General features: G+C 35.5%; 4 protein-coding genes across 5 annotated transcripts; 2 read left to right on the top strand and 2 right to left on the bottom strand.

Moving 5' to 3' along the window:
• Nucleotides 1-506: 506 nt before the first annotated feature.
• LOC134674748 (myosin regulatory light chain sqh) lies at nt 507-7,033 on the bottom strand. 2 transcript variants are annotated; one of them, XM_063532874.1, is made up of 4 exons: nt 6,902-7,033; nt 3,817-4,015; nt 3,167-3,305; nt 507-2,662 (listed from the first exon to the last, which is right to left on the bottom strand). In XM_063532874.1, exons 2-4 carry the CDS (start codon nt 4,004-4,006, stop codon nt 2,467-2,469), a joined length of 525 nt encoding a protein of 174 aa, XP_063388944.1. In that variant the 5' UTR covers nt 4,007-4,015; nt 6,902-7,033; the 3' UTR covers nt 507-2,466. The 2 variants fall into 2 exon arrangements, with proteins under 2 accessions (XP_063388944.1, XP_063388945.1); XM_063532875.1 differs by lacking the exon at nt 6,902-7,033 and adding an exon at nt 6,570-6,719.
• A 3,605-nt stretch (nt 7,034-10,638) lies between these two features.
• Nucleotides 10,639-13,091, top strand: LOC134674684 (dnaJ homolog subfamily C member 30, mitochondrial-like). The gene is made up of 5 exons (XM_063532808.1): nt 10,639-10,773; nt 10,871-11,047; nt 11,312-11,399; nt 11,949-12,102; nt 12,185-13,091. The coding sequence occupies exons 2-5, from the start codon at nt 10,871-10,873 to the stop codon at nt 12,432-12,434; spliced, it is 669 nt and encodes a 222-aa protein (XP_063388878.1). The 5' UTR covers nt 10,639-10,773; the 3' UTR covers nt 12,435-13,091.
• Nucleotides 13,080-15,093, bottom strand: LOC134674685 (vacuolar protein sorting-associated protein 37B). Its single transcript, XM_063532809.1, has 3 exons — nt 14,765-15,093; nt 14,159-14,330; nt 13,080-13,853 (listed from the first exon to the last, which is right to left on the bottom strand). Exons 1-3 carry the CDS (start codon nt 14,882-14,884, stop codon nt 13,492-13,494), a joined length of 654 nt encoding a protein of 217 aa, XP_063388879.1. The 5' UTR covers nt 14,885-15,093; the 3' UTR covers nt 13,080-13,491.
• Nucleotides 15,094-15,260: 167 nt separating this feature from the next.
• On the top strand, nt 15,261-22,071 carry LOC134674509 (N-acetylglucosaminyl-phosphatidylinositol de-N-acetylase). Its single transcript, XM_063532602.1, has 4 exons — nt 15,261-15,765; nt 16,140-16,430; nt 17,331-17,424; nt 19,282-22,071. Exons 1-4 carry the CDS (start codon nt 15,450-15,452, stop codon nt 19,454-19,456), a joined length of 876 nt encoding a protein of 291 aa, XP_063388672.1. The 5' UTR covers nt 15,261-15,449; the 3' UTR covers nt 19,457-22,071.
• The last annotated feature ends 147 nt before the right edge of the window (nt 22,072-22,218 follow it).

Here is a 22,218-nt window from a genome sequence, read left to right as displayed (position 1 = left end):
AAAACTTCCACCGGCGGGTTTGCCATAAGCCACGCGTGACGCTGTCGCCACCTAGCGGCCATATCTGTGCTGATCGTGACAGACGCGTTTTGTTAGTGTCTTCTGTACCTAGTAGTAGTAGTAAGGGCCTGTTTAGACATTGAATAAGCGTTTCACGTGCTTGGTTCAGTAACTGACGACAGGGACGTATCACATTGTAGAGATATCTGCATCTCACTTTTACTTATTGCTGCGGCCCTGTTGGTATTTACTGAATTAAATTAGGTGTGTGAAACGCTTTAATTACATTTACTACTAAACACAGGTAGTAAGAACGCAAACACACAGGTAGCCAGTTAATAACATATACTAATCTACGCTTTGCAGCGACAAAGTTCGGCAGTGCCACTATAAACATGAAGTTTGTGGTGGCAATTTTACCCAAGCTATCACCTTTTCATGGCGGTAAAAAAGTCAAATAATTAAATTGTCTAAATTGCATATTGTAATGAAACAAAATAATAGGGAAGAGAGTATTTATTATGTTTAAGATCAAATAAATACATACATGATTACATAATATGATAAACTAGATACACGCTTGTTAGATTAACGCTATATTCTCGGGAAATAATTCATAATTTAAAACATAAGTCGTCTTAACTTAAAATATACTTCATTTTCCAACCAATTTTAATTCTAGGAATGATTTAATATTTCGATCTAATCACATTCTACAGAAGCCGTGTTTAAACTACTCTAAAATCATAAAATTGGAAATTATATAAATCCGGCCAAAACTTATATTAGTGGTCCAAAAACGGAATTATAATTTCAGACAAATGCATAACATATAAAATGCAATGAATATCATAAGTACTATACCTTAGCACCGCAGTACCTTTAGAGATTTTATAATCCATATAAACATCAACTTAAAACTTACAATCTAAAACGGTTACTTGTCTTATAACAATTATTAGTTTGGCAATATATAAAAATCTAAAAAATATACTCGTTAGGTATAAAGATTGGATTTACAAGTAAATTTAACCGCGTTTAAAAATATCGTAAGCTAAATTCACTTCGTGCCAAAATGCTATTACAGGCAATGACTGAAATATGTCGTTGAAGCTTATTAACGCACTTTATTACGTTGATGACAATACTATATCTTTTAGCAGCAGAGATTATCATGTCAATTAAAACAATTTAGATGTCAACAGCAGCTCTACCATGAGTTCCGTGAATGACAGTCGATAGTGTGATAGTTAAGGAAAATGTATGGAGTAATTGTACAGTGCCTCTACCGGTCACGTAAAGAACTAAAAATTTCAATTGGTACCATGAGTTACAAACGTTTTTACGTGAGTTTTCCACACGTGCCTAACTTCACACCTATAACACTCTCCTTCTAATTATATAATGAAAACTGAGCCAGAATTATTATACGTAAATACTTTACGCGAGTAATCGTGCAGAAATCATTACTTCTGAGACAGAATACGATGGAAACAGTTACTGACAAAAATAAACGTTTCTTCAAGAGAAAAAAATATTGTCTTCGTTATTTGCGGTAACTTATTTATTGTACAGTTTTAGGACTTTTAGGCATCAACATCATACTTAAAGATGGGTATAATAAATAGGCTGCAAAGTATCAGCAGCAGTGTCATATAGACCCACGGTTATTGTATAGTCAAAGTTATCCTTAGACACTGTTATTGACTTATATTTCATTTAAACTGTATTACTTGTAAATCCAACCTTAGCCATACTTTATAAAACTAAAAGTAATTATTTTACAAGTATTAAATCTTGGTCAAAGAAAGTGCTTTTTGTAATGCCCTCAAAGAAGATAAAAATTGTCGGTATTGTTTTTCCTTCTGCAAGTGCCAAGGTTCCTTGGTCATTTTAGCACTAATCTAAACCAGATAATAAAACATCCTTCTAAGGCCCAGCCATACAAATAAAAAATACAGATTTGCCACTGAAATTAGAACCCTTAGTGTAGGGAATAGAGTTGGATTTTGGTTTTGTTTGAATATTGAACGAAACAAAACAAATCCGACTCTGTTACAATTGAATATGATTTAGATTTCATCGAACTGAATAAGTGCTATAGGCAGGACCTTGAGCCTTAGGAGATTATAATTACTTTAAACGGGTTACACGTATATTACTCCTACAAGAAATTGTAGAAAATTATTGAGGGCGCCAGTTCCTACGTAACTGTCACATTTTTGACGTAAAATGCTTAAACATTGCAACAATTTAGCATGGAAACGGGACTTTTATAGTTAGAACCACTGCCCTGTTTATCAAAAGCTTGTAACTTGTAATACAAGTGGAAATCCCTTTCTAACAAAAGCTGTCAAAAACGGACTTACTCTTGTATTACAAGTTACAAGCTATTTTTAAACAGGGCACAGATATAACACTTGTAAAAAAGTACCTCTCAGCTTTATAAAACCGCCGTCGTCTCCCTTACTGCTCGTCCTTATCCTTAGCGCCATGCTTGAGGATACGCGTGAACTCGACATAGTCGAAGAGCCCGTCCCGGATGGGCGCCTCGCGCAGCATCTCGTCGACATCGTCGTCGGTGAAACGGTCTCCCATCGTGGTCAGGAGCTCGCGCAGACGCTCCTCGTTTATGACGCCGTTGTTCTCCTCGTCGAAGCAGCTGGGGGGTTGGGTTGGTTAGAATTTGAATGTAGTCAAATACAGACCAGATAATAGTCATACCAGTAAGAATAACATTACTTTTAGGCGGTTATCACACTGCTCCGCACTTAGGAGCGGCATCCGGTGCTGCGGTTCTTGACTGTGTACTGTAGTATTTTAATTTGTATGTAAAAACCAGACTACCGAGCAACCGCACCACCGTACCGTCGTCGCCGCTCGCGAATTCGTCGATCCGTACTTCGCAACGAAATGTGGCAGCAGTGTGATACTGATAACCGCCTTAAGCAAAATCTTATTGATTGTTGAAGAGATGTAAAGTCTAAAATAGTCGGTACATTAAAATACAAGTGCGAAAAATAGGAAATTCGCAACGAGTGGCGATAAATTAAAACACGACCGAAAGGACTGTTTTAAATCGACACGAGATGTAAGTGTCAGTATTATCGAGGGCTAATATTAACCTTAAACCGCTTGGAAAAGCGATAAATACACGAAAACTTACCCAAAAGCATTCTTAATGACATCCTCAGGGTCCGTGCCCTGCAGACGTTCACCAAACAGTGTCAGGAACATGGTGAAGTTAATGGGCCCCGGGGCCTCATTCATCATGCCCTCCAAGTAGTCTTCCGTTGGGTTCTTACCTGTACCAAAAAAAAAACTTAATTATAAGAACCTAGTTCATTTTCATTAGCTTTAAAAAAAACTATACAGATGTAAGCAAACATGAGGATCTTAACTGGATACTTATGCACTGAAATAATGAAATATATTCTGAACTAACATAATTATTATTATTACTTATTATCTCGGGTCTCGGCAAATATCTTTTTTTTTGTGGCAAAAATAGTGTAAGATTGCGACAAATTAATTTAAATTGTTTCTAGAGTAAATATAGCGAAATTTCACACAACCCTCCAAATACTACTCAAAACAAAAATAACCATACAAATTTATACTTAAAATACAAATTTTGAATGATCTCACATGGCCGAGATCTCATCAGAGGGAGAAGGGGGGTGTCTAAAATCAATAAAAATGTCACGCAATTAATGGATGTCCGCTTATTCCCCTTACCTGATAACTATACTAACGCAATGAGAATTAACGGCTGCCATTAGAACTAAAAGGCAACATACATTGAAAGAATCTTACCAAGAGAAGCGAGCATGTCATGCAGATCATCCTTATCAACGAATCCGTCTCGGTTCTGGTCGATCATGTTGAACGCCTCCTTGAACTCTGCGATCTGCGCCTGGTCGAACATGGCGAAGACATTGGATGTGGCGCGCTGGGCGCGCTTCTTGTTCGTGCCACGGCGGCCGGCGGTCTTACGGGACGACATTATGATAATCTGGTATTTGAAAAGTGTATGATATTAGAGTCAAATAAGAAACTGAAAAATTCAATGTAATAAGTAGACAGAGTAAGTCCATAATTTCAACTATTGACGCTTAAAACTTCTAATTGACACTCACAACATTTATAATGACTAGAGGGCGGAGTACCGGTGGCAAATTTCACACAAAAGGTATGGAGTCGTTTTTATAATTATTATTTTAGGCTTGAATAATAAAATTATTCATTTACCTAATGTACTTAGTATGGTACCTACTCGTAAATTGGAACTAAGTACTTAACATTTATTATTATTATTACAGCTTTATTTATTTCAGCGAATATAATGTTTGTTTATATGTTGTTGTATTATTTGTTAATTCTTTTCACTGATCCCTATTGGGTAAAAGCCTCCTCGAGTCCCTTCCATTGTTCTCTATCTGTAGCTAATTTCATCCAATTTATTCCTGTTTTTCCAACTATTTGAACTATGTCGTCTGACCAGCGCTTCTGTGGCCTTCCTTGATGTCTTTTTCCAGGTGGTCCTGTCCATTCAGTCACAGTCTTAGTCCATCTTTTGTCTGTATATCTTGACACATGACCAGCCCATTGCCATTTTAGACGCAGGGTTTGTTTTAGGGCATCCACAAGTTTAGTTCTTTTCCTGATCTCTTCATTTCTGACTTTATGTATTCGTCTTAACTTCAACATACTCCTTTCCATGGCATGCTGACATGTGGAAATTTTATTTTTTATTGTATTTGTGTATGTCCATGTTTGACAACCATATGTCAGACAAGGTAGTATGCAAGTGTCCATTATTATCTTTTTTAACTTTGGATGGTAGTCGCCTTTAAGTACTTCTTTTTGTGACCAGTATTTTCTCCATGGGTTGTTTATTCTTCTGTCGACTTCTTCTTCATTTTGTTTTTTATTGAAGGACACTTGTTTGCTTAGATAAATATAGTCATTTACGTACTCCACTTCGCTTCCATTCACTTTTATTATCCGAGTTTTAGAGTTGGTCATTACTTTAGTCTTTTCTATGTTCATGTACAGTCCGACGCGCATGCTCTCATTTGCCAGAGATTGCATCATTTCTTCTAGTTTCTTTGATGACTCGGCAAAGATGACAATGTCGTCTGCAAATCTAAGATGACTGAGATATTTGCCCCGTATCCACAGTCCTTGGTTACTCCAGTTGATTTTTTTGAAGACTTCTTCCAGTACTGCTATGAAAAGTTTGGGTGATAAGGGGTCTCCTTGTCTTACTCCCTTTCTTATTGGTATTTCCTCTCCAGTTTTTTCCAACCTTACTCTGCTGACGCTTTGATTGTAGATGTTTCTGATTATGTTTATGTAGGTTTTGTGTACTCCGCAGGATGTAAGTGCTTTCCAGATTGACTTGTGCGTTATGCTATCAAAAGCCTTTTTATAGTCAACAAAGGCTACATACAGAGGAAGGTTGAACTCACTGTATTTTTCAAAAATTTGTTGTAGCGTATGTATATGGTCTATAGTGGAGTAACTACTGCGGAAGCCGGCTTGTTCAACTGGTTGATTTTTGTCTATTTGCTGTGTGTACTTAACATTTATTTTCATAAATCGATTTCAGGAACACCTAAATGTTATGTCGTAAATGTTTTGGGTTATTTTTCAATTTCTTTTAACAAAGTCACCATTCATCGATATAACATTTTTTACCATATGCAACCTAATTCTTCTTTCAAGTCCTTAAACATGCAACCATGACATCGGTAGATAGATGTAGAGCGATCGTTTTCCACTCATAAATGGATCTTCAATAAATTAAGAAACCGATTCACTCCGAAAAACCAGGAACATGTGGCCATAGTCCAGTCATTTTATAACATGGATACGCACTTAAGTGTAGATTGTGAGGAGGACCTCGAACACATAATTCCAGTCCTCAATTGTAATTGAATGGTCTTGAAAATAATATATCGTTTGGCAGGTATAACTTCTTAGTCTAGTATTTAGTACCTAATGATAATGTTTTGATAAGAAAACATATTATTATGTATTATAGATATTAACAACATATTACATTATATTTGTATGCTCGTAAGATAATTTCTATAAGTTCCTAAAAATTATTATGCAAAATTAATCATTTATTCGTTATTTATTTAATCATAAGAATACTTAGGCGACTCCATACATTTAGTGTGAAATTTGCCACCGGTACTCCGCCCTCTAATAATGACATACAAAATATTGATATAAATCTAAGAGTACTTGTTATATCAGTAACACAGAAGAGAAAAAAATATGTGTAGTCATAAACAATGACTATTGTTAAAGAGTACCCAACCCCTGTGCAGGTCATTTAAGATCATTCAGCATTACTGTTTTTATTGCTGATTTTTTCTGAAAACACTTTGCCATTGATAACAGATGTCGCAAAAGATCGAACTAAATAATTAAAATAAATAATGGTATTATTTTAATGATGTTGGTCCACGCTCAAGAACACTTAGTTTATAACTCAATTTATATGCATAGAAGTGTTACATTTTAATTGAATCAGTACATCCTCGTATGATTACCTGCAAGATACGTGCGACTCAGGACGCGAGAAGATGAGACAATGAGTGAGATTACTGGACAAACACCTCACGGTGACGAGTTTATAAATAAAAAATCTAATGAAGCCCACACCGTGTCAATCACCTATCGTCACCTCAAGTAACGAGAAAGTGACTCATGTAAAGAATATTGCACAGACTTCGCGTTCACACCAAAAATGTAGGCCACACAGTGGTCACAGTGTCAAATACGGCTAAAATCAAGGATGCCCATACATGGAGGTGAGTTTCATTAGAGCCCACCTGGTTTTTATGTGATCTTATAAATGATTATAATAAACTAAAATACTCACATGATATGTTATTTACACTTGATTAAGGATAAATAGCCGTTTTTAACGGAAATTAAGCAGGAAAACAAAATTTTGATGAACCAAGCAAAGTGACTAATCACTTAATGTTGCCCGTTTAAAAAAAATGTCACTATGACACACGGTGGGCTGAAAATCGACCTCCATAGAAATAGAAACCGAAGTCTTAAATTTGAACTTTTTTTTATTGGAATAGCTTTTGTTAGGTTTTATTATGTCTCAAAATTAATCTTAGCTAGAGTCTGGCTACTGAAATATTACCCAAAGTTTTGGCGGGAAATTCAAAAAATCTTGGGCTGGTCACACTGTGTGTAGTAGGTGTTATAGTTTTGATACTAGAAAATATTTTTGATTTTCTGTGCACACGTAAGGTACCTAAGGAAATAAGATAAATATACGTTGATGTGCACTCAAAGTCAGCTCAAATAATTTCTCCCACTATTTAAAGTACAGTCAACAACAAACACATAAGTTTACGGTCCAATGTTTTGATTTTATTGATATTTTCCAGAACTTCTAGTTTATCCGTCTTTTTACACACTTGTCCTGTTTATGAGATTCAGGTATTAATAAATTCACGTACTCAATCAAAGTTATAGGGAAATGTTAGAAATAGTACTTAAAGTATCAAAATATTAATAGAGCACCAACCTACTAAATTGTTTACGACTTGTAAACATTGCAGTTTTTCGTTAATAATCGCTTCACGTCGACTTCGCACATTGTCGTAATTATGTACGAGCTTAAATAATAGTTTGCGGACCACACGCGGTATAGTCATTATTAATATTATTTAAGTATTATTTAAAATAAACGCCTTATAAACCGCAAACAATTTGAATGAATGACATAAATTGACAACAGACTTTTAACTTTTTTTAAAAGCATAGACAATTGGGGATGCAACAAGGAAATATTTATCAACAAAATTTGGCTAGCCAGACTCTAATTTGGTTGGAAAAATAATTAATTATAATTTTTTTTCAAAATCTTTGTATGGCGCGTATCAGAAAAAACGAGTTTTCTCCGAAAATAAAAAGTTAACCGTAATATCCTGACAGATGATTTTAAAACCAATTATTCTTGATTTTTCCACATAATTAGAATTTTCCTACGGGGTGCACTTTTTTAAAAAAAAATCGATATATATATATTTTTTTTATTTTTTTTTTTATTATAATACGGTTATACTCGTTATTTTGACTACAAAAAATGAATTTGAGTTTGATCGAACCAATAACTTACGCGTAGTGAAGTTTTGTTCTAAGCAAATGTATGGAGCGTACGAGTAAAACGGATTTTTTTTTCAAAAATTAAAGGTATACCGTAATATCCTTGCAGATGATTTAAGTACCAATTATTAATGATATTTTGACATAACGCGAACTTTTCTACCGTGTGCACTTATCTAATAAAAAATAAAAAAACTTATTTTTTCATGCTGAAATAGCTTTTTCTCATTGTTTTAATCAAATAAATAATAAATACAAGACTTACAAGTAGAAAATTGAAAATAAAACCATTACATCCTTTACATTATTACCCTTGTATCCTCTTTATTACATTATCTTTGTACTTAATGAAACAGTATTTAACAAATGACACATTGACAACTTATGAGTCTAAAATTAATGATCATTAATGAGGTCCGGTTACAATCGTTAGTAGATATTATGAATGCAGTTTAATCATTAAGGTTTTAATCATTATGCTTATAATTAGACGTAAAACTAATTATAATAGCAATGATATACTCGTAGAATGGTGGTGTTCATTAGTACTAGCAATAAATAGGTAAGGGGTACATTTTATATTTTAGTTCATCTTGAGCTTCTTAACCGCCAACTTACACGACCATAAACCATGGACAGTCTTATTACGAACTTGGACTTGTTTGTTATCCTAAAATCTCAAGGATCTAGTTTAAATCATGAAGCTTTGTTTGAAATAGTGCTAACTAAATCAAACCTTAACCTATCAGAAGAAGATCGTGACACCTTGAAAGAATTTTGCCGAAGATTTACAAGAGCTGCTACTGACAGATGGAAGAAAAGCCAACGGAACAGAAAAATTTGCAAGCTGTCAAAGCTGTAATTCTGCAAGCCGTCACATCAGGTGAAGTAATTGACACTGAAAAGTTTAAAGCCTATTGTAAAGATACAGCGGACGACTATATTAAATTTTACAGTTGGCATAAGATGCCCCCAACAGTGCATAAATTGCTGATCCATGGCACAAAATGATATTGTACCGATTGGTCATCTCTCTGAAGAAGCATCCGAGGCACGCAACAAAGACTTCAGAATGTTCAGAGAGCATCACTCACAAAAAAAAACGAGACAAGATTCGAACAGGGATGTTTTTAATATGTTACTTTTGTCTTCCGATCCTGTCCTTTCTTCAATGAGGCCAACAATAAGTGGAAAAAAGAAACAGGCTTTCTTCCCTGAAACTTTAGAATTATTCATTTGTCTGGAACCTCAAGAAGAAGAAGTGACAGATACCTCAAATGTGTACCCTGATTCTGAAATGGACACGGATTCGGAAGTAAGCGACCAGGAAAACTAAACTTTCAGGATTCCAATATTAGCATTAGAATACTTTTAATTAGGATAGCATTACATATACTTATTTCTGTTTTTATGTAAACCAATTATTGATAATGTTACTGATATTTATTTAATTAAGTAAATTCGTAGTATCTACTAATGATTGTAACCGGACCTTATTAACGATCATTAATTTTAGACTCATCAGTTGTCAATATGTCAAATTTGTTAAATATTGTTTCATTAAGTACAAAGAGAATGTAATAAAGAGGATACAAGGGTAATAATGTAAAGGATGTAATGGTTTTATTTTCAATTTTCTACTTGTAACTCTTGTATGTTTATTATTTATTTGATTAAAACAATGAGAAAAAGCTATTTCAGCATGAAAAAATAAGTTTTTTATTTTTTGTTAAATAAGTGCATACGGTAGAAAAGTTCGCGTTATGTCAAAATATCATTAATAATTGGTACTTAAATCGTCTGCAAGGATGTTACGGTATACCTTTAATTTTTGAAAAAAATCCGTTATACTCGTACGCTCCATACATTTGCTTAGAACAAAACTTCACTACGCGTAAGTTATTGGTTCGATCAAACTCAAATTCATTTTTTGTAGTCAAAATAACGAGTATAACCGTATTAAAATAAAAAAATAAAATAATAAAAATAAAAAATATATATCGATTTTTTTTAAAAAAAGTGCACCCCGTAGGAAAATTCTAATTATGTTGAAAAATCAAGAACAAGTGGTTTTAAAATCATCTGTCAGGATATTACGGTTAACTTTTTATTTTCGGAGAAAACTCGATTTTTCTGATACGCGCCATACAAAGATTTTGAAAAAAAATTATAATTAATTATTTTTCCAACCAAATTAGCTAAGATTAATTTTGGGACATAATAAAACCTAACAAAAGCTATTCCAATAAAAAAAAGTTCAAATTTAAGACTTCGGTTTCTATTTCTATGGAGGCCGATTTTCAGCCCACCGTGTGACATGACAAATCTGTATTTTTTTATAGCAGTAAAGCTTTGTTTACACCGATAATTTGCACGATACGACCGTCCGTGTCAACGCGGGCAGTTCGGTGCGGTTAAATTTATCGCAAATCAGACCGCGTTTCGTTAGTGTCGTTCAGAAATGAAAAATGTATTTTACATGGAAAAATCCACTTTTACGTAACGAAAAACGATAGTTGTCAAAATTAGACAGATAATCGGCTGCAAAAATAAAATTATGACTTCTTATCCAATTCCAAAATAAAAACAAACTCCTCATAGTCTCCCAGGAATTTCTAAATTGTAACTAGTGTTCTTTTTGATGTTGTTATAATATATTTATAAAATATTTTCTAGTATAAAGTTCTAATATTATGTTTGGATTATCATGTTTTTACAGATGCTTAGACAAAATAACACAAGATTAGTCAAAAACGTCGTGAGAATGTTGCACAACTCGTCCGTGGCTTATGCTAACCATTATGAAGTCCTAGGAGTCACACCAAGGTCTACACAGAATGATATAAAGTCAGCATATTACAAATTGTCAAAATTATATCACCCAGACAGATCAAGCGTAAGTTCATGAAGGCCATATCTTCAACATTTTAATATATCACCCAGACAGATCAAGCGTAAGTCCGTGAAGGCCATATCTTCAACATTTTAAGTTTAGTCAAAATTCTTTAAATATCCCTATTAATGTTTCATAATTTTCATATTTTAAACTTGAGGCATGTGATAAATGATTTCAGTCTAAATTAAAACAAAAGTAAACTTACCTATTGATTGATTTAAGCTAATTCTTTTCTTTTAATTTAAATTATTATCATGAATTCAGGATGATGCATCAGCTAAGAAATTTCGAGCAATATCAGAGGCATATGAAGTATTAGGAAATGTAAAATTGAAGAAAATGTATGACAAGGGTATGTATCAGAAAGACCAAGTTCCACCATGTATAGTACAGTCAGCTACAGAAGCAGCAGAAGTTGCTAAGCAGGTGAGGTGTTCAAAATGATCTTTATGCAACTTTATTGTAAAAAGAATAAGAGTGTCAAGGTAATTTTGGACACCACACCCGCTTAGCAACTTCTACTGCTGACTTACCGGGTTTATGATATTTTTATTTTGTTGTAAGCAATCAGAGCTATGTTTTATCACTTGCTGACTAGTCACTTTCTACAGAGTTGCACCACCATGTTACTTACATTGTTAAATGCTGTAGCTAAGGATACTGGGTCTCAATAATACCTATACAATAACCTCAAATTTTTGCTATTGTTTTCTTACCTTCTTGCATCGGTTTCCTTGTCACAGGGTTGAGGCCACTTCTAGAGAACAGCTTCTCTTTGACAATCTGCCGCCACTTCTTTCTGTCTGTCACTGAATATAGTGCATTGTGGAGTGTTTCATCAAGAGCTTAGCTAATTTGTCTTAATTATTAACTATTATTTAAGTTATCCTTCTTTTCTCAGGTTTATTGACACGAGAGAGTCCCCACAGTCACACAGACTACCGCCCTGAGCCTGAACCAACAGACCCTACCCTAAAGTTCTACAAGTCCAGAGCTTCAAGACACGTCACTCCTACTATGGATGGGAAAGTACCAATTTACGACTTTGATGCCTGGTAAGTATGTGCCTTTCTTTCAGATCAGAAGTAAAGATTATTTACTTATAGATTATTAAGGATCCAAATGATTTTATTTCAGGTCAAAAAACCATTATGGAGATGTGTTCAAAAAATCACAATATGATAAAGAAATGTTGAGGAAGAAACGGGAGAAGCAAATGGATGCAGTGCATTCCAACCGTCAAGAGGCGACTATTTATATTCTGTTTGCACTCACAGGGCTCTTCTTCGCACTGGTGCTCCGCGGGCAGTCAGATTATGATGTGGACAGGACGCGCAAAATAGAAACTATACAAAGTAGCACCGAGGACAAAACTGAGTCTTCATAGTACAATTTAATATTATTGTATTAAATTTTAGTTCATACGGGTTATAAAGTAATATGGAATAAATTATTTCAAATCATATGCTCTTGTTGTAGAAAAACTGGGCTGCAGGAAATAAGATCCTATTTGCGTTAGCAATAAAGCCCACTGCCACAATCAGTGACAACCGCCTGTACCTCTCCACACAAGGCCATTTATGAGTTTAGTTGCGAAACTAAATTCGATAAAATGGCGTTTATTAACATTTATACATCATGTACAGTCGACGTTAAAGATATGTTTACATTTTTTCACCTTATTACAAAATACAAAGGAGTAAGGTCTAAACGTGTAAACATATTTTTGACGTCGATTGTACTAACGTGTAAAACTTTTTTTCGTGGTTTTATTTCTCGTAATCAATAGTAATTTATTTCATATAATTGTAGTGTTGTTAAACAATTTTTAGTCCAAATTTTAGCACTAATGTGATAGTTCTTGATTGTTATTGTTTGTTTCAATTTAATGATAAAAGTGCTTTGTATATATTGTACATATCTACAATAACTTTAAATAACATGTGATACGTCATACCACGACGCGTGTAAAGGTTGGCCGATTGCCTAAATCATGTGAGGAGATAATGTAAATGACTAGAAAATACAATAATTATTTAAAGTTGATGATTACTTTAATTGAAAACTTTCTCTATAAAAAAAGAGCTATAATTTTAACTAAATATAACCTTTTATAATAATTTTAATTACATACAAGACTTGTATGGTTTTATTGACAGACAAAATTAAAGCTGTAGGCATCTAAACTTATTAACATTACCTAATTTTACTTTTTCTATCATTTATGCATAAGATACTTTAAACTACATTATCTCATAGTATCTAAGAGTTCTATTTCTTGAATAAATCACATATTCACTATGTAAGCACCAACATGTAGTGTACTTAAAAAACAGAGTTTAAAATCTTTAAGTTATAAATTTTACAGCTGTTTATTATGTTAAAGAACTGCCTATAGCTAAGGACGATATTTAAAATAGTATTTAGATCAAATGCTTCAGAAATCAGAAATGGTTTCCATACATTCCTGGCATAGGCATGTTTAGAGGCCCCATAGGATATGGCACATTTGGAGCACTCTGGCCAGGTCCATAATTAGGATACGGTAAGTATGGCTTCGAGAATCCATTACCACAGGAATTCCTGCTTCCTGTTCTGATCAGTTCACTCATTTTCTCTGCTTTAAATTTTCTCAGATGCATTTGCTTGCGGACAGGTTCGAAGGCCTCTAAGAACTGCTCTACATCGTATTTCTTTCCTGATAGATAGTCCTGTGCTATTTCTTCAGACTTTTCCTCAGATTCAGCAGCACTTGTCTGGAGCAGTGCTTGTGTTGTGTCAAGTGAGATTCCGGCTGATTTTGATTCTGAAAAATATAAAAGCATTTGTGAACCTAACCATACTTAAACCATTTTTTTAACAAGCATACTTCTGAGAGCAATACTACAAATATTCATATCAAAGGAAAATGTATGCTTCCGGCAGGACTTGAACCCGCAACCTCTGCAATCCGTGCATGGCTCTAAACCAATTAAGCTTTCCGTAGCACTGTTAGTGCTTGAATATTGAGACCCTCACTCTCCGAAACATGTCGCGTGACTAAAAACACCGTGACGTAAAATTAGCTTTAATTCAGTTTCATTGAAAATAAAGTTATGTGTCAAAACTTACTATACTCTTCTAGCAGTTCCTGTATACGACTGCAGAGTGCCTCTCCCTCCTCGGAGCGCTCCTGCACCGCTGCTTTGAGCTCCTGCAACTGCGGCTCCATCTTCAGGTTGAACTCGGCTAGGGACCGGTTGCTAGCTATTATCATCTCCTTCTCGGTTTCCCAGTCTTTTACCTGAAATAATTTTAGCAAAAAGTTAATGTTAGTGTTAATAGCAGCCTTTGATTGTAATTTAATATGTTGTTGTGTCTATGTTTTGGAAAAGAAAACATTATAATTTAGTATCACCATGGCTGTAGGAGATTATTAATCCACAATCAAACCAAACTGATTTTGAAAACAGGTATTCATTTAGGTGATCATTTTTACTAAGACAATTTGCATCAATGTTTATGGTTAGATGAAACTTTAACGCTTATCAACATCATTTAGGCATTTATTTAATGCAAGCATACAATGTTTTCATATCAACATAAACTATAATGGCTGACCTCAATTATCAGTTGTGAAAGAGCCTCTATTACTAACTACCTGCTAGAAACAAACACTGACTCATCAAGGAAGTAACTGTTAACAATTTGTATACGTAGTTTATTAAACTGCCTCACCTGTTTCACATCTTTAAGCACAGAATCAAATTTAGAGTCGTCGTTTAATATTTCTTTCAATTCATCAGAATTGAGATGAGAAAGCAAACCCATTGCCGAAGTGTAATCTGGTTGAATCATTTTTGCTTGTGTTTTGATAGCTAATCAACAAGTTAACGCAGCCTTAAACTACACTGTTATTGAATTTACGGAAACCTTGTGACTTTGATGCAATACACATAACTAAAAAAGATAAAAATATGGAGTTAAACAATAGATCAGAATAGAATCTGGATAGATGAAAACGATCTCGATCCTCCCTTTGTCACTTGACAGTTATTGGTACAGCTACTGTCAAAAATTGTTATCATTTGTTGCCTGTATGATGGCTATTCTTTAAAAAAAAGTGTATGGTCCGTCCACACCGAGTCCAAACTAGGAATTTGAGTCCGGATTTGGTCCCGGACGAATAACCGTTCGTCTGTATTGTATCGAAGTAGTGTTGCCATTAGCTTCACCATGTCTGTCAAACTGACGTGTAAATATGCGAAAGTCGCGAAACCAATGTAATTTATGATTAATAATACAAAAATGAGCCGAAAAATACCATAATAAATGTTCAAATTAGAGCTATCCCAATGATACTCAGTTATTTGTAGCATACTGTATTTATTTGGAACAAAGTTTTCCTACATTCTAGTCAGAAATGTTCCTGTTTGGCTCAAATTTAGAATTTGATAGTTTAGACAATTTTTACGTGCAATTTTTGGCTGAGACTGTATTGTATCTTAGAAGTTTTGCGTTGTATATAAGTTTATGGGTTTTGGGGTATCTGCTGGTGTGTTGTGTGGTGTATCGGCGGTACGCACGTCGGCTACCGACGCGGTCTCGGGGGGCGCTTCGAGCGAAACGAGTGTTGATTGTGGTAGCACACCCAGATGACGAGTGCATGTTCTTCGGCCCTACGATATTTAGACTGTGCGAGCAGGGTGCAGACGTGTATTTGCTCTGTCTCTCTAATGGTAATTACCTCTAATAATACATGACTGTTTAATAATAAAGAACTTATTAAATTACAACGACTAAACCTTAAAGAATAGATGAATGTCAGATTAAGTCATTGTGATGATGATGGTATCCTGTTATCCCTCATCAGGGAGATAGGGCTCTCAAAAGGGATTTCCATTATTCATGGTCCAGCGTGGCCTCCTCCGGCTCCGCCCAGACAGGCCTTCTGATGCAGTCTCCTTTTCCACTGTGCGCCTCCAAGTGGTACATGAGCGACCTTTTTCCGAGAATTTTTCCAAGTCAGCTTGGATAGGTGGATAGAAAACATAATACCCACGCCTATTCCGCAGAATTTACTATAGCTATTTTATTTTATGTTTGTTTACAGGCAACAATGAGGGCAAAGGATATATACGAAGTAAAGAGCTATGGCTTGCATGTTCCGAGCTTGGAGTGTCTGACCATAACATATGCCTTGTCACAGACACACGACTCCCAGACAACCCAAAGGTGCATTGGCCAGTGGCCGTCATTGCCAAGCTGATACAGCATCAGTTGGAGTCTCTGGATATAGACACACTAGTGTCATTTGATAGGGGTGGGGTGTCATCACACCCAAATCATTCAGCAGTATTTTATGCTATAGCATATATGTTTGTAGAGAGACTTCTGCCTGAAAGTAAGTTCTCTATATATTATTTACTACAGTGCTTGGAACCAGTTTTTATTTAAATCCCAAAATAGCCCAATATTTTTAATTATTTAATTCTCTTTCCGTAGGACTGAATCATGTATTTAGGTAAAGACTTCGTATATCAGATTGACCCATCAAAAATGAAATAATTAACCTAAGAATGTAATAATACCAGTATTTTTTGTATGAAGAAAAACCGGTACCGCGCCTTGATTTACTGTTAACATAAATTTAATCTAAGCTCCTTAGTATCCTTCCTGTATTTCGCATTTCCAGAATTTCATATTTATTTATTTATTAGTCATTTATAACAGTAACAGGTGCACCAAATTGCTTACAAACTAGCTATAAAGTACATTTACATAAAAATACATACAATAAAGCAGAATTCATTATTTACAGAAATTATCAATATAACATTATTCAATAAATTAAATTAATTACATGGAAACCATAATTAATTATGTATTTAAATCATTATCATTATAAAAGTCAATAGATTTCACCTGGTTTTTGACACCTACGGCACAATTCTGACTCTTTCTAGTTTGTTCCGTTTTCTGGTTGCGGTGGTTGTTTATTTTTAGCATATTGTTATGGCATGCGTGGCTCACTCCGCGATTTCGTCGCTTTGATACAGGTAGCTAAAAGTACATCCGTTCCACACTAATTTTGGTGGCTAGCCATAAGCCGCGCGTGGCGCTGTCGCCACCTAGTGGCCATATCTGTCCTGATCGTAACAGACGCGTTTTGTTAGAGTGAGTCTTCTGTACCTTATTTATTCTCTGGTTATGGCTTGACCTCCACTTATATTAATATGCTTAAAATGCATCTTAACTTCTGTCTGTGACTGTGGAATCAATGTATGTTTTTCTTTTTTTTCAGGGTGCACAGTATACACACTAGACACTGTAAATGTATTAAGAAAATACTGGGGCTTCTTAGATCTTCCACTAAGCTTTGTTTTGTCTTCCAAAAGGTAAGGGAATCTATTAATGGTCAAGCAAATCTTGGCAGTAGAAAAGGCGCGAAATTCAAATTTTCTATGAGACGATATCCCTTCGCGCCTACATTGTTCAAATTTGCCGCCTTTTCCTATTGACAAGCTCTGCTTGACCAACTTTAAGCATTCCTCCTGTATACTCAGAATTCTACCACATTTACTCCATTGGAGCATTCCATGAAATTGTCTACCGTTTATCCCGTACTAACGCGAAATTTCTGAAGATTTGCAGGCATAAGAGTTTCCTTTTCTATGACAAATGGTCAAAAATATGCACAGAAAAAGAATCGCCTGCTTCAAATGCCAAAAAAAAAGCGCAACACAGGAAATATAATGCGTTTGTACGGAACAGCCCGTGGAATCAGGGCTCGGAACCGGTATTTTTAAAAACCCCGAAATAGACCAATATTTTAATTATTTTATGCTCTTTACGTAAGACTAGATCATGTATTTAGGTAACGAATCTGTGTTATCAGATTGTCCAATTAAAAAAGAAATAATAAACCAAAGAACGAAAAAGAACGTAATAATACCGGTATTTTTGTATGGAGCAAATACCGGTTTCCGAGCCCTGCGTGGAATGCTCCCATTGCTTGAAATAGATTCTTATGCATTCAACATTTGAGCTTTTCAAATGGTTATAACTGTTATAAGTGGACATAAAACATGCACTATTTTCCCAAAGATTCTACTCTATAAGTAGTATAAGTCGAAACTAAAAAACATATTTTAACTTGCTATACTGAACACTAATCAATATTTTCTTACACTACTAAATCTTACAAAATTTTAAGAAGTTGAGGAAGAAATCCTGATTTTAGTTTGCATAAAAAGTACAAGAAATCGTGAGGATACCCTATGCGCACTGGCGCATGGTGTAGCATAGCACTCGCTCTCCCTTCACACTTTACCGCACTGCAGCAGTCGCGAAGAAAGGGCTGCAGTGTGACAAAACCTTTAGCTTTTTAGGTACACGGTTTTTTAGCTCACAGTTCCTCAGACTCACTGACTCACTAGTAAACTAAATGTAATTGTCTTCGGTTACCGCGATAGTTATAGTTACCTACTCATGAAATAAAATTATTGAAACAGATTATATCGCGTATATTGAATTCATACTACATCCCGATGTATCGAACCCTTTACAGCGTTCGTGGTCGAGTCACCCGTTGACCACGAACGCTGTAAAGGGTTCGAAACGTCGGTTTTATTGTATGAATTCAATATATGCGATGTAAGGCCAAGCGCGCACCACGATTTTAATTTTTGCGACACGATTTTAGAATCGCGCTGTAATTTATCGCAAAAAAATTCACTGCGCGCACTGCGATGAAAAGTCGACGATTTGTTTATTCTCGACATGGATTTCGTACCAGTCGCTTGTCGTGGAACAATATGCAATCGCTGTATGACTTTGAGTATTTATACCACAAAGGTGATCTCCTTCTTTTTCTATAATTAAACGGACAACATCTATTAGCGTCTCATCTTGTGACTCCATTGGAGAAGCAGGTTCCGATATGTTGACGCTTGGAGAGCGAAATGGCGACTGAGATCCGGGGTGCAATTTTATTATCGCAGTGCGCGCGGGGCCATACAACTCCGTATGCTGCAATTCACTTTGCGACAATCGCGTCGCGAGCAGTCGCGGAAAAATGTGACAAATCACAATTTTAAAATCGCTGCGATTTTTTTGTCGCCTATGCGCGCACTGCCATATAAACACATACGTTACATTTTTGCGACTAAATTATCGCGCGACAAAAAGTCGTGGTGCGCGCTTGGCCTAATCCGTTTCAATAATTTTATTTCATAAATGTAATTGTGTTCCAGATACTTCCTCCGCTGGACGGAGTCCCGACGCGTAGTCCGCGCCATGAAGCGACACCGATCACAGATGGTGTGGTTCCGGCACCTGTATGTTACGTTCTCTCGTTACATGATCATCAACACGCTGCGCCGGATCAGCCTGGCCGATATAGAGCTAGAGTTGGAAGTTGATGACTGAAGCAACTGGTTCATCGCTTGGTACAATTATATAGATGGTACCCATAAAAGGGTATCCAGACGGGACTGATGAATCCAGTCGATTTGTTCAGGAAAATAATTGGTCAATCTCATCTAGCATCCACACGTACACAAATTAAATCTCCAATTTGCATTTACTATGAAAATTGGTATTTTTGTGTCCGCACCTGCTGATGTGATCGGGGAATCAAATTGGTATTTGCGTCCGCACGGCCCTGTTCGATCGGAGAATTTCATCAGATTGGCGAAAAATTGTCTCGTCTGGATACAGCTTAACTCTAACCAATCCCAACGTAATATCCGTAACATACTGCCGCACCGCGACCTTGGTTTGGTGCGGTAGTGTGTTACGGATATTAGTCACGTGTCTACGCACATGCAGCCGATGTGCTCTGGCTTTAAAACGCCATCTAGCATTCGCTATACTTATCAAAAACGATTCTAGATGGCGCTAGCACTTCCGCAGAGCGCTTCCTCGTAGTTCTAGTCAATCTCAGCTTTCGAAAACTTTTTATTTTACATTTTGCTATGGAGTCACTGTAAATAGAACTAAGATGAAAAAATAAAATCTACAGCATATACAGCTGTCTGCATAAATATTAGCGGATGAAAAAACAAGCCAAAAGTTTCTGCCAACCTGGAACTGGAATACATTTCCAAATAGAGACATACAGTGTGGAAAGATAAGTCGGGCCCTGGAGGGAAACTACCTTAAATCCTTAAGCTGGCTCATTTTACTTAAAGGAGACATTTCTTTATTTTTGAAAAGAAACAAAACTGCATTCAAAGATTTTTCTTTTTTTCTTCAATTTTGCTTGTCTAATAAAATCTTGAGTACTAAATATTACATTTTATGGTTATTTTGTACGACAGACGAGTGTAAGACCTTATGTTTCTTGGAGAAATGTTATCATTAACATTAGCTGTAGCGGCTATTGTATTAAAATTGCGAGTGTTTATTTTTTGGAATTTTTAGTCGGTTCAAGTCCCGGGCGAGGCAAGCGAGTTTTAGAAAATCTTTGAATGCAGTTTTGTTTATTTTTAAAAATAAAGGAATGTCTCTTAAAATGAGCGAGCTTGAGGATTTAAGGTAGTTTCCCTCCAGGGCCCGACTTATCTTTCCACACTGTATACTCTAGCACAGTGACCTTGTCAGTAGAAAACGGCGACAAATTAAAATAAGTGTTCCGTGAACAATGTTTTGTACGAAACACTAAAAATATGTAGGCGTAAAGAGCTAACTCTCCACAGCCAATTTTAATTTCGTGCCTTTTTCTAGTTACAAGTTGGGTGTTTTTCAGTTATCTCTACAGTTGGCGTTATCTATAAGATCTGTAGGTAACAGTCTAATTATTCTACATACATACAGAGACATATCTCTTTAAGTAAAGTTATTAGAGAAAGGGAGATACTTTTGAAGCGCAGTCTGGGATATAACCGCGAAAATCGAAGTTCGTAAATTGCGGGAATTTTTCTCTGTCACTCTAATTACTTACACCTTCATTGGAGTAAAAGAGAAAGATCCCCGCAATTTGCGAAATTCGGTTTTCGCGGTAGCCCCCCTAATCCGCTACTTTGTGCTGCTAATGCTGTATGTGCCTATTACCTACTGAAAATGTTGTTTTAAGGATTACGGTCAATTGAAGAGCCGCCTAAGTTATTCTTTCTATTATAATTATTATAAAATATATTTATGCTTAAATAAATGTGTGTTATATCAATAGAATTAAACTTGCAAAATCTTGCATTGCTGAAAGCAAGTCTTTCCAGAGCTTGTCAAACTTTGAACGTAGGTACTTTGCGTTGTATATCAACACTTACTTGTGTTATATTTGGAAAAAATATATAAGTTGGAATTGTCACATTAAAATGTGAAATAGATTATCTAATATGAGCTATCAATAAATATATTGTTCAAATTAGAAGTAATGTTGGTTAAATGTATTTAGATATAAGTTCTCTGTTTATCAAAAGCTTGTAACTTGTGATACAAATGGAAGTCCCTTTCTAACAAAAGCTGTCAAAAAGGGACTTCCACTTGTATTGCTTTTGATAAACAGGGCAAAGATCTTTTAATTTTCAACAAATGAATTGGTAATTATGGATTGATCCGATCGGAGGACCTTTCCTTTTTAATTGTTATAATATAAAATCTTGTTTGAATCAAGCAGTCAAAGTTTATATGTACCTAATATACTCGTATAATGTTAATTATGTTATCACGAAGGCATTTATCCTCGCATTTTGACTCTATGGCTAGCTGTCTAAGCCATACTTAGAGGATATAACCAACGGAGATGTGTCTATAATTTTCGGTACAAAATAGTCTGCCGTTTTTTGCGGGGGAGGGGCACATCAAATGTATACGTAACGTTAACATAGCCATGTCAGATAAACGTCAGTCCATATATGTGGTTGACCATTGGCCACCTATTTTCGACAGAGGGGAACGCGGAACGCCTGTTAATGACCACTCCGTTGGTTATATTCTCTAAGAAGCCATAGTACCTACTTTTATTTTTGAGAACTCTTGAGCTGTCTTTAGCTTTAAAAAAAACTGCAAACGCGTTTTGTTGTTTTTTGATATTAATTTTATGTACAATACAAAGTTTTTGCTTAATGCATTGTAATAAAAGATCAAACGATCATATTCGTTTTATTCAAACGTATGTTAACTAATCGACGACCGGTCTGGCCTAGTGGGTAGTGACCCTGCCTGCGAAGCCGATGGTCCTGGGTCCG

This window comes from Cydia fagiglandana, chromosome 20 (genome assembly GCF_963556715.1).
Source record: "Cydia fagiglandana chromosome 20, ilCydFagi1.1, whole genome shotgun sequence".
In the NCBI taxonomy this organism is placed as follows: domain Eukaryota; kingdom Metazoa; phylum Arthropoda; class Insecta; order Lepidoptera; family Tortricidae; genus Cydia; species Cydia fagiglandana.
The sequence above is the reverse complement of the archived record's forward strand: the minus strand, read 5'-3'. Positions and strand labels throughout refer to the sequence as shown.

Excerpts from the sequence above, each read along its gene's own strand:
- LOC134674748 (XM_063532874.1), bottom strand. The coding sequence starts at position 4,006 with ATGTCGTCCCGTAAGACCGCCGGCCGCCGTGGCACGAACAAGAAGCGC. Across the intron at positions 3,306-3,816 it reads TGACATGCTCGCTTCTCTTG|GTAAGAACCCAACGGAAGAC; the intron begins GTAAGATTCTTT and ends TTTTTGGTACAG. Across the intron at positions 2,663-3,166 it reads GTCATTAAGAATGCTTTTGG|CTGCTTCGACGAGGAGAACA; the intron begins GTAAGTTTTCGT and ends CCAACCCCCCAG.
- LOC134674684 (XM_063532808.1), top strand. The coding sequence starts at position 10,871 with ATGCTTAGACAAAATAACACAAGATTAGTCAAAAACGTCGTGAGAATG. Across the intron at positions 11,400-11,948 it reads GAAGAAAATGTATGACAAGG|GTTTATTGACACGAGAGAGT; the intron begins GTATGTATCAGA and ends TTCTTTTCTCAG. Across the intron at positions 12,103-12,184 it reads ATTTACGACTTTGATGCCTG|GTCAAAAAACCATTATGGAG; the intron begins GTAAGTATGTGC and ends ATTTTATTTCAG.
- LOC134674685 (XM_063532809.1), bottom strand. The coding sequence starts at position 14,884 with ATGATTCAACCAGATTACACTTCGGCAATGGGTTTGCTTTCTCATCTC. Across the intron at positions 14,331-14,764 it reads TGCTTAAAGATGTGAAACAG|GTAAAAGACTGGGAAACCGA; the intron begins GTGAGGCAGTTT and ends AAATTATTTCAG. Across the intron at positions 13,854-14,158 it reads GGAACTGCTAGAAGAGTATA|AATCAAAATCAGCCGGAATC; the intron begins GTAAGTTTTGAC and ends TATATTTTTCAG.
- LOC134674509 (XM_063532602.1), top strand. The coding sequence starts at position 15,450 with ATGTTCCTGTTTGGCTCAAATTTAGAATTTGATAGTTTAGACAATTTT. Across the intron at positions 15,766-16,139 it reads TTTGCTCTGTCTCTCTAATG|GCAACAATGAGGGCAAAGGA; the intron begins GTAATTACCTCT and ends GTTTGTTTACAG. Across the intron at positions 17,425-19,281 it reads TTTGTTTTGTCTTCCAAAAG|ATACTTCCTCCGCTGGACGG; the intron begins GTAAGGGAATCT and ends ATTGTGTTCCAG.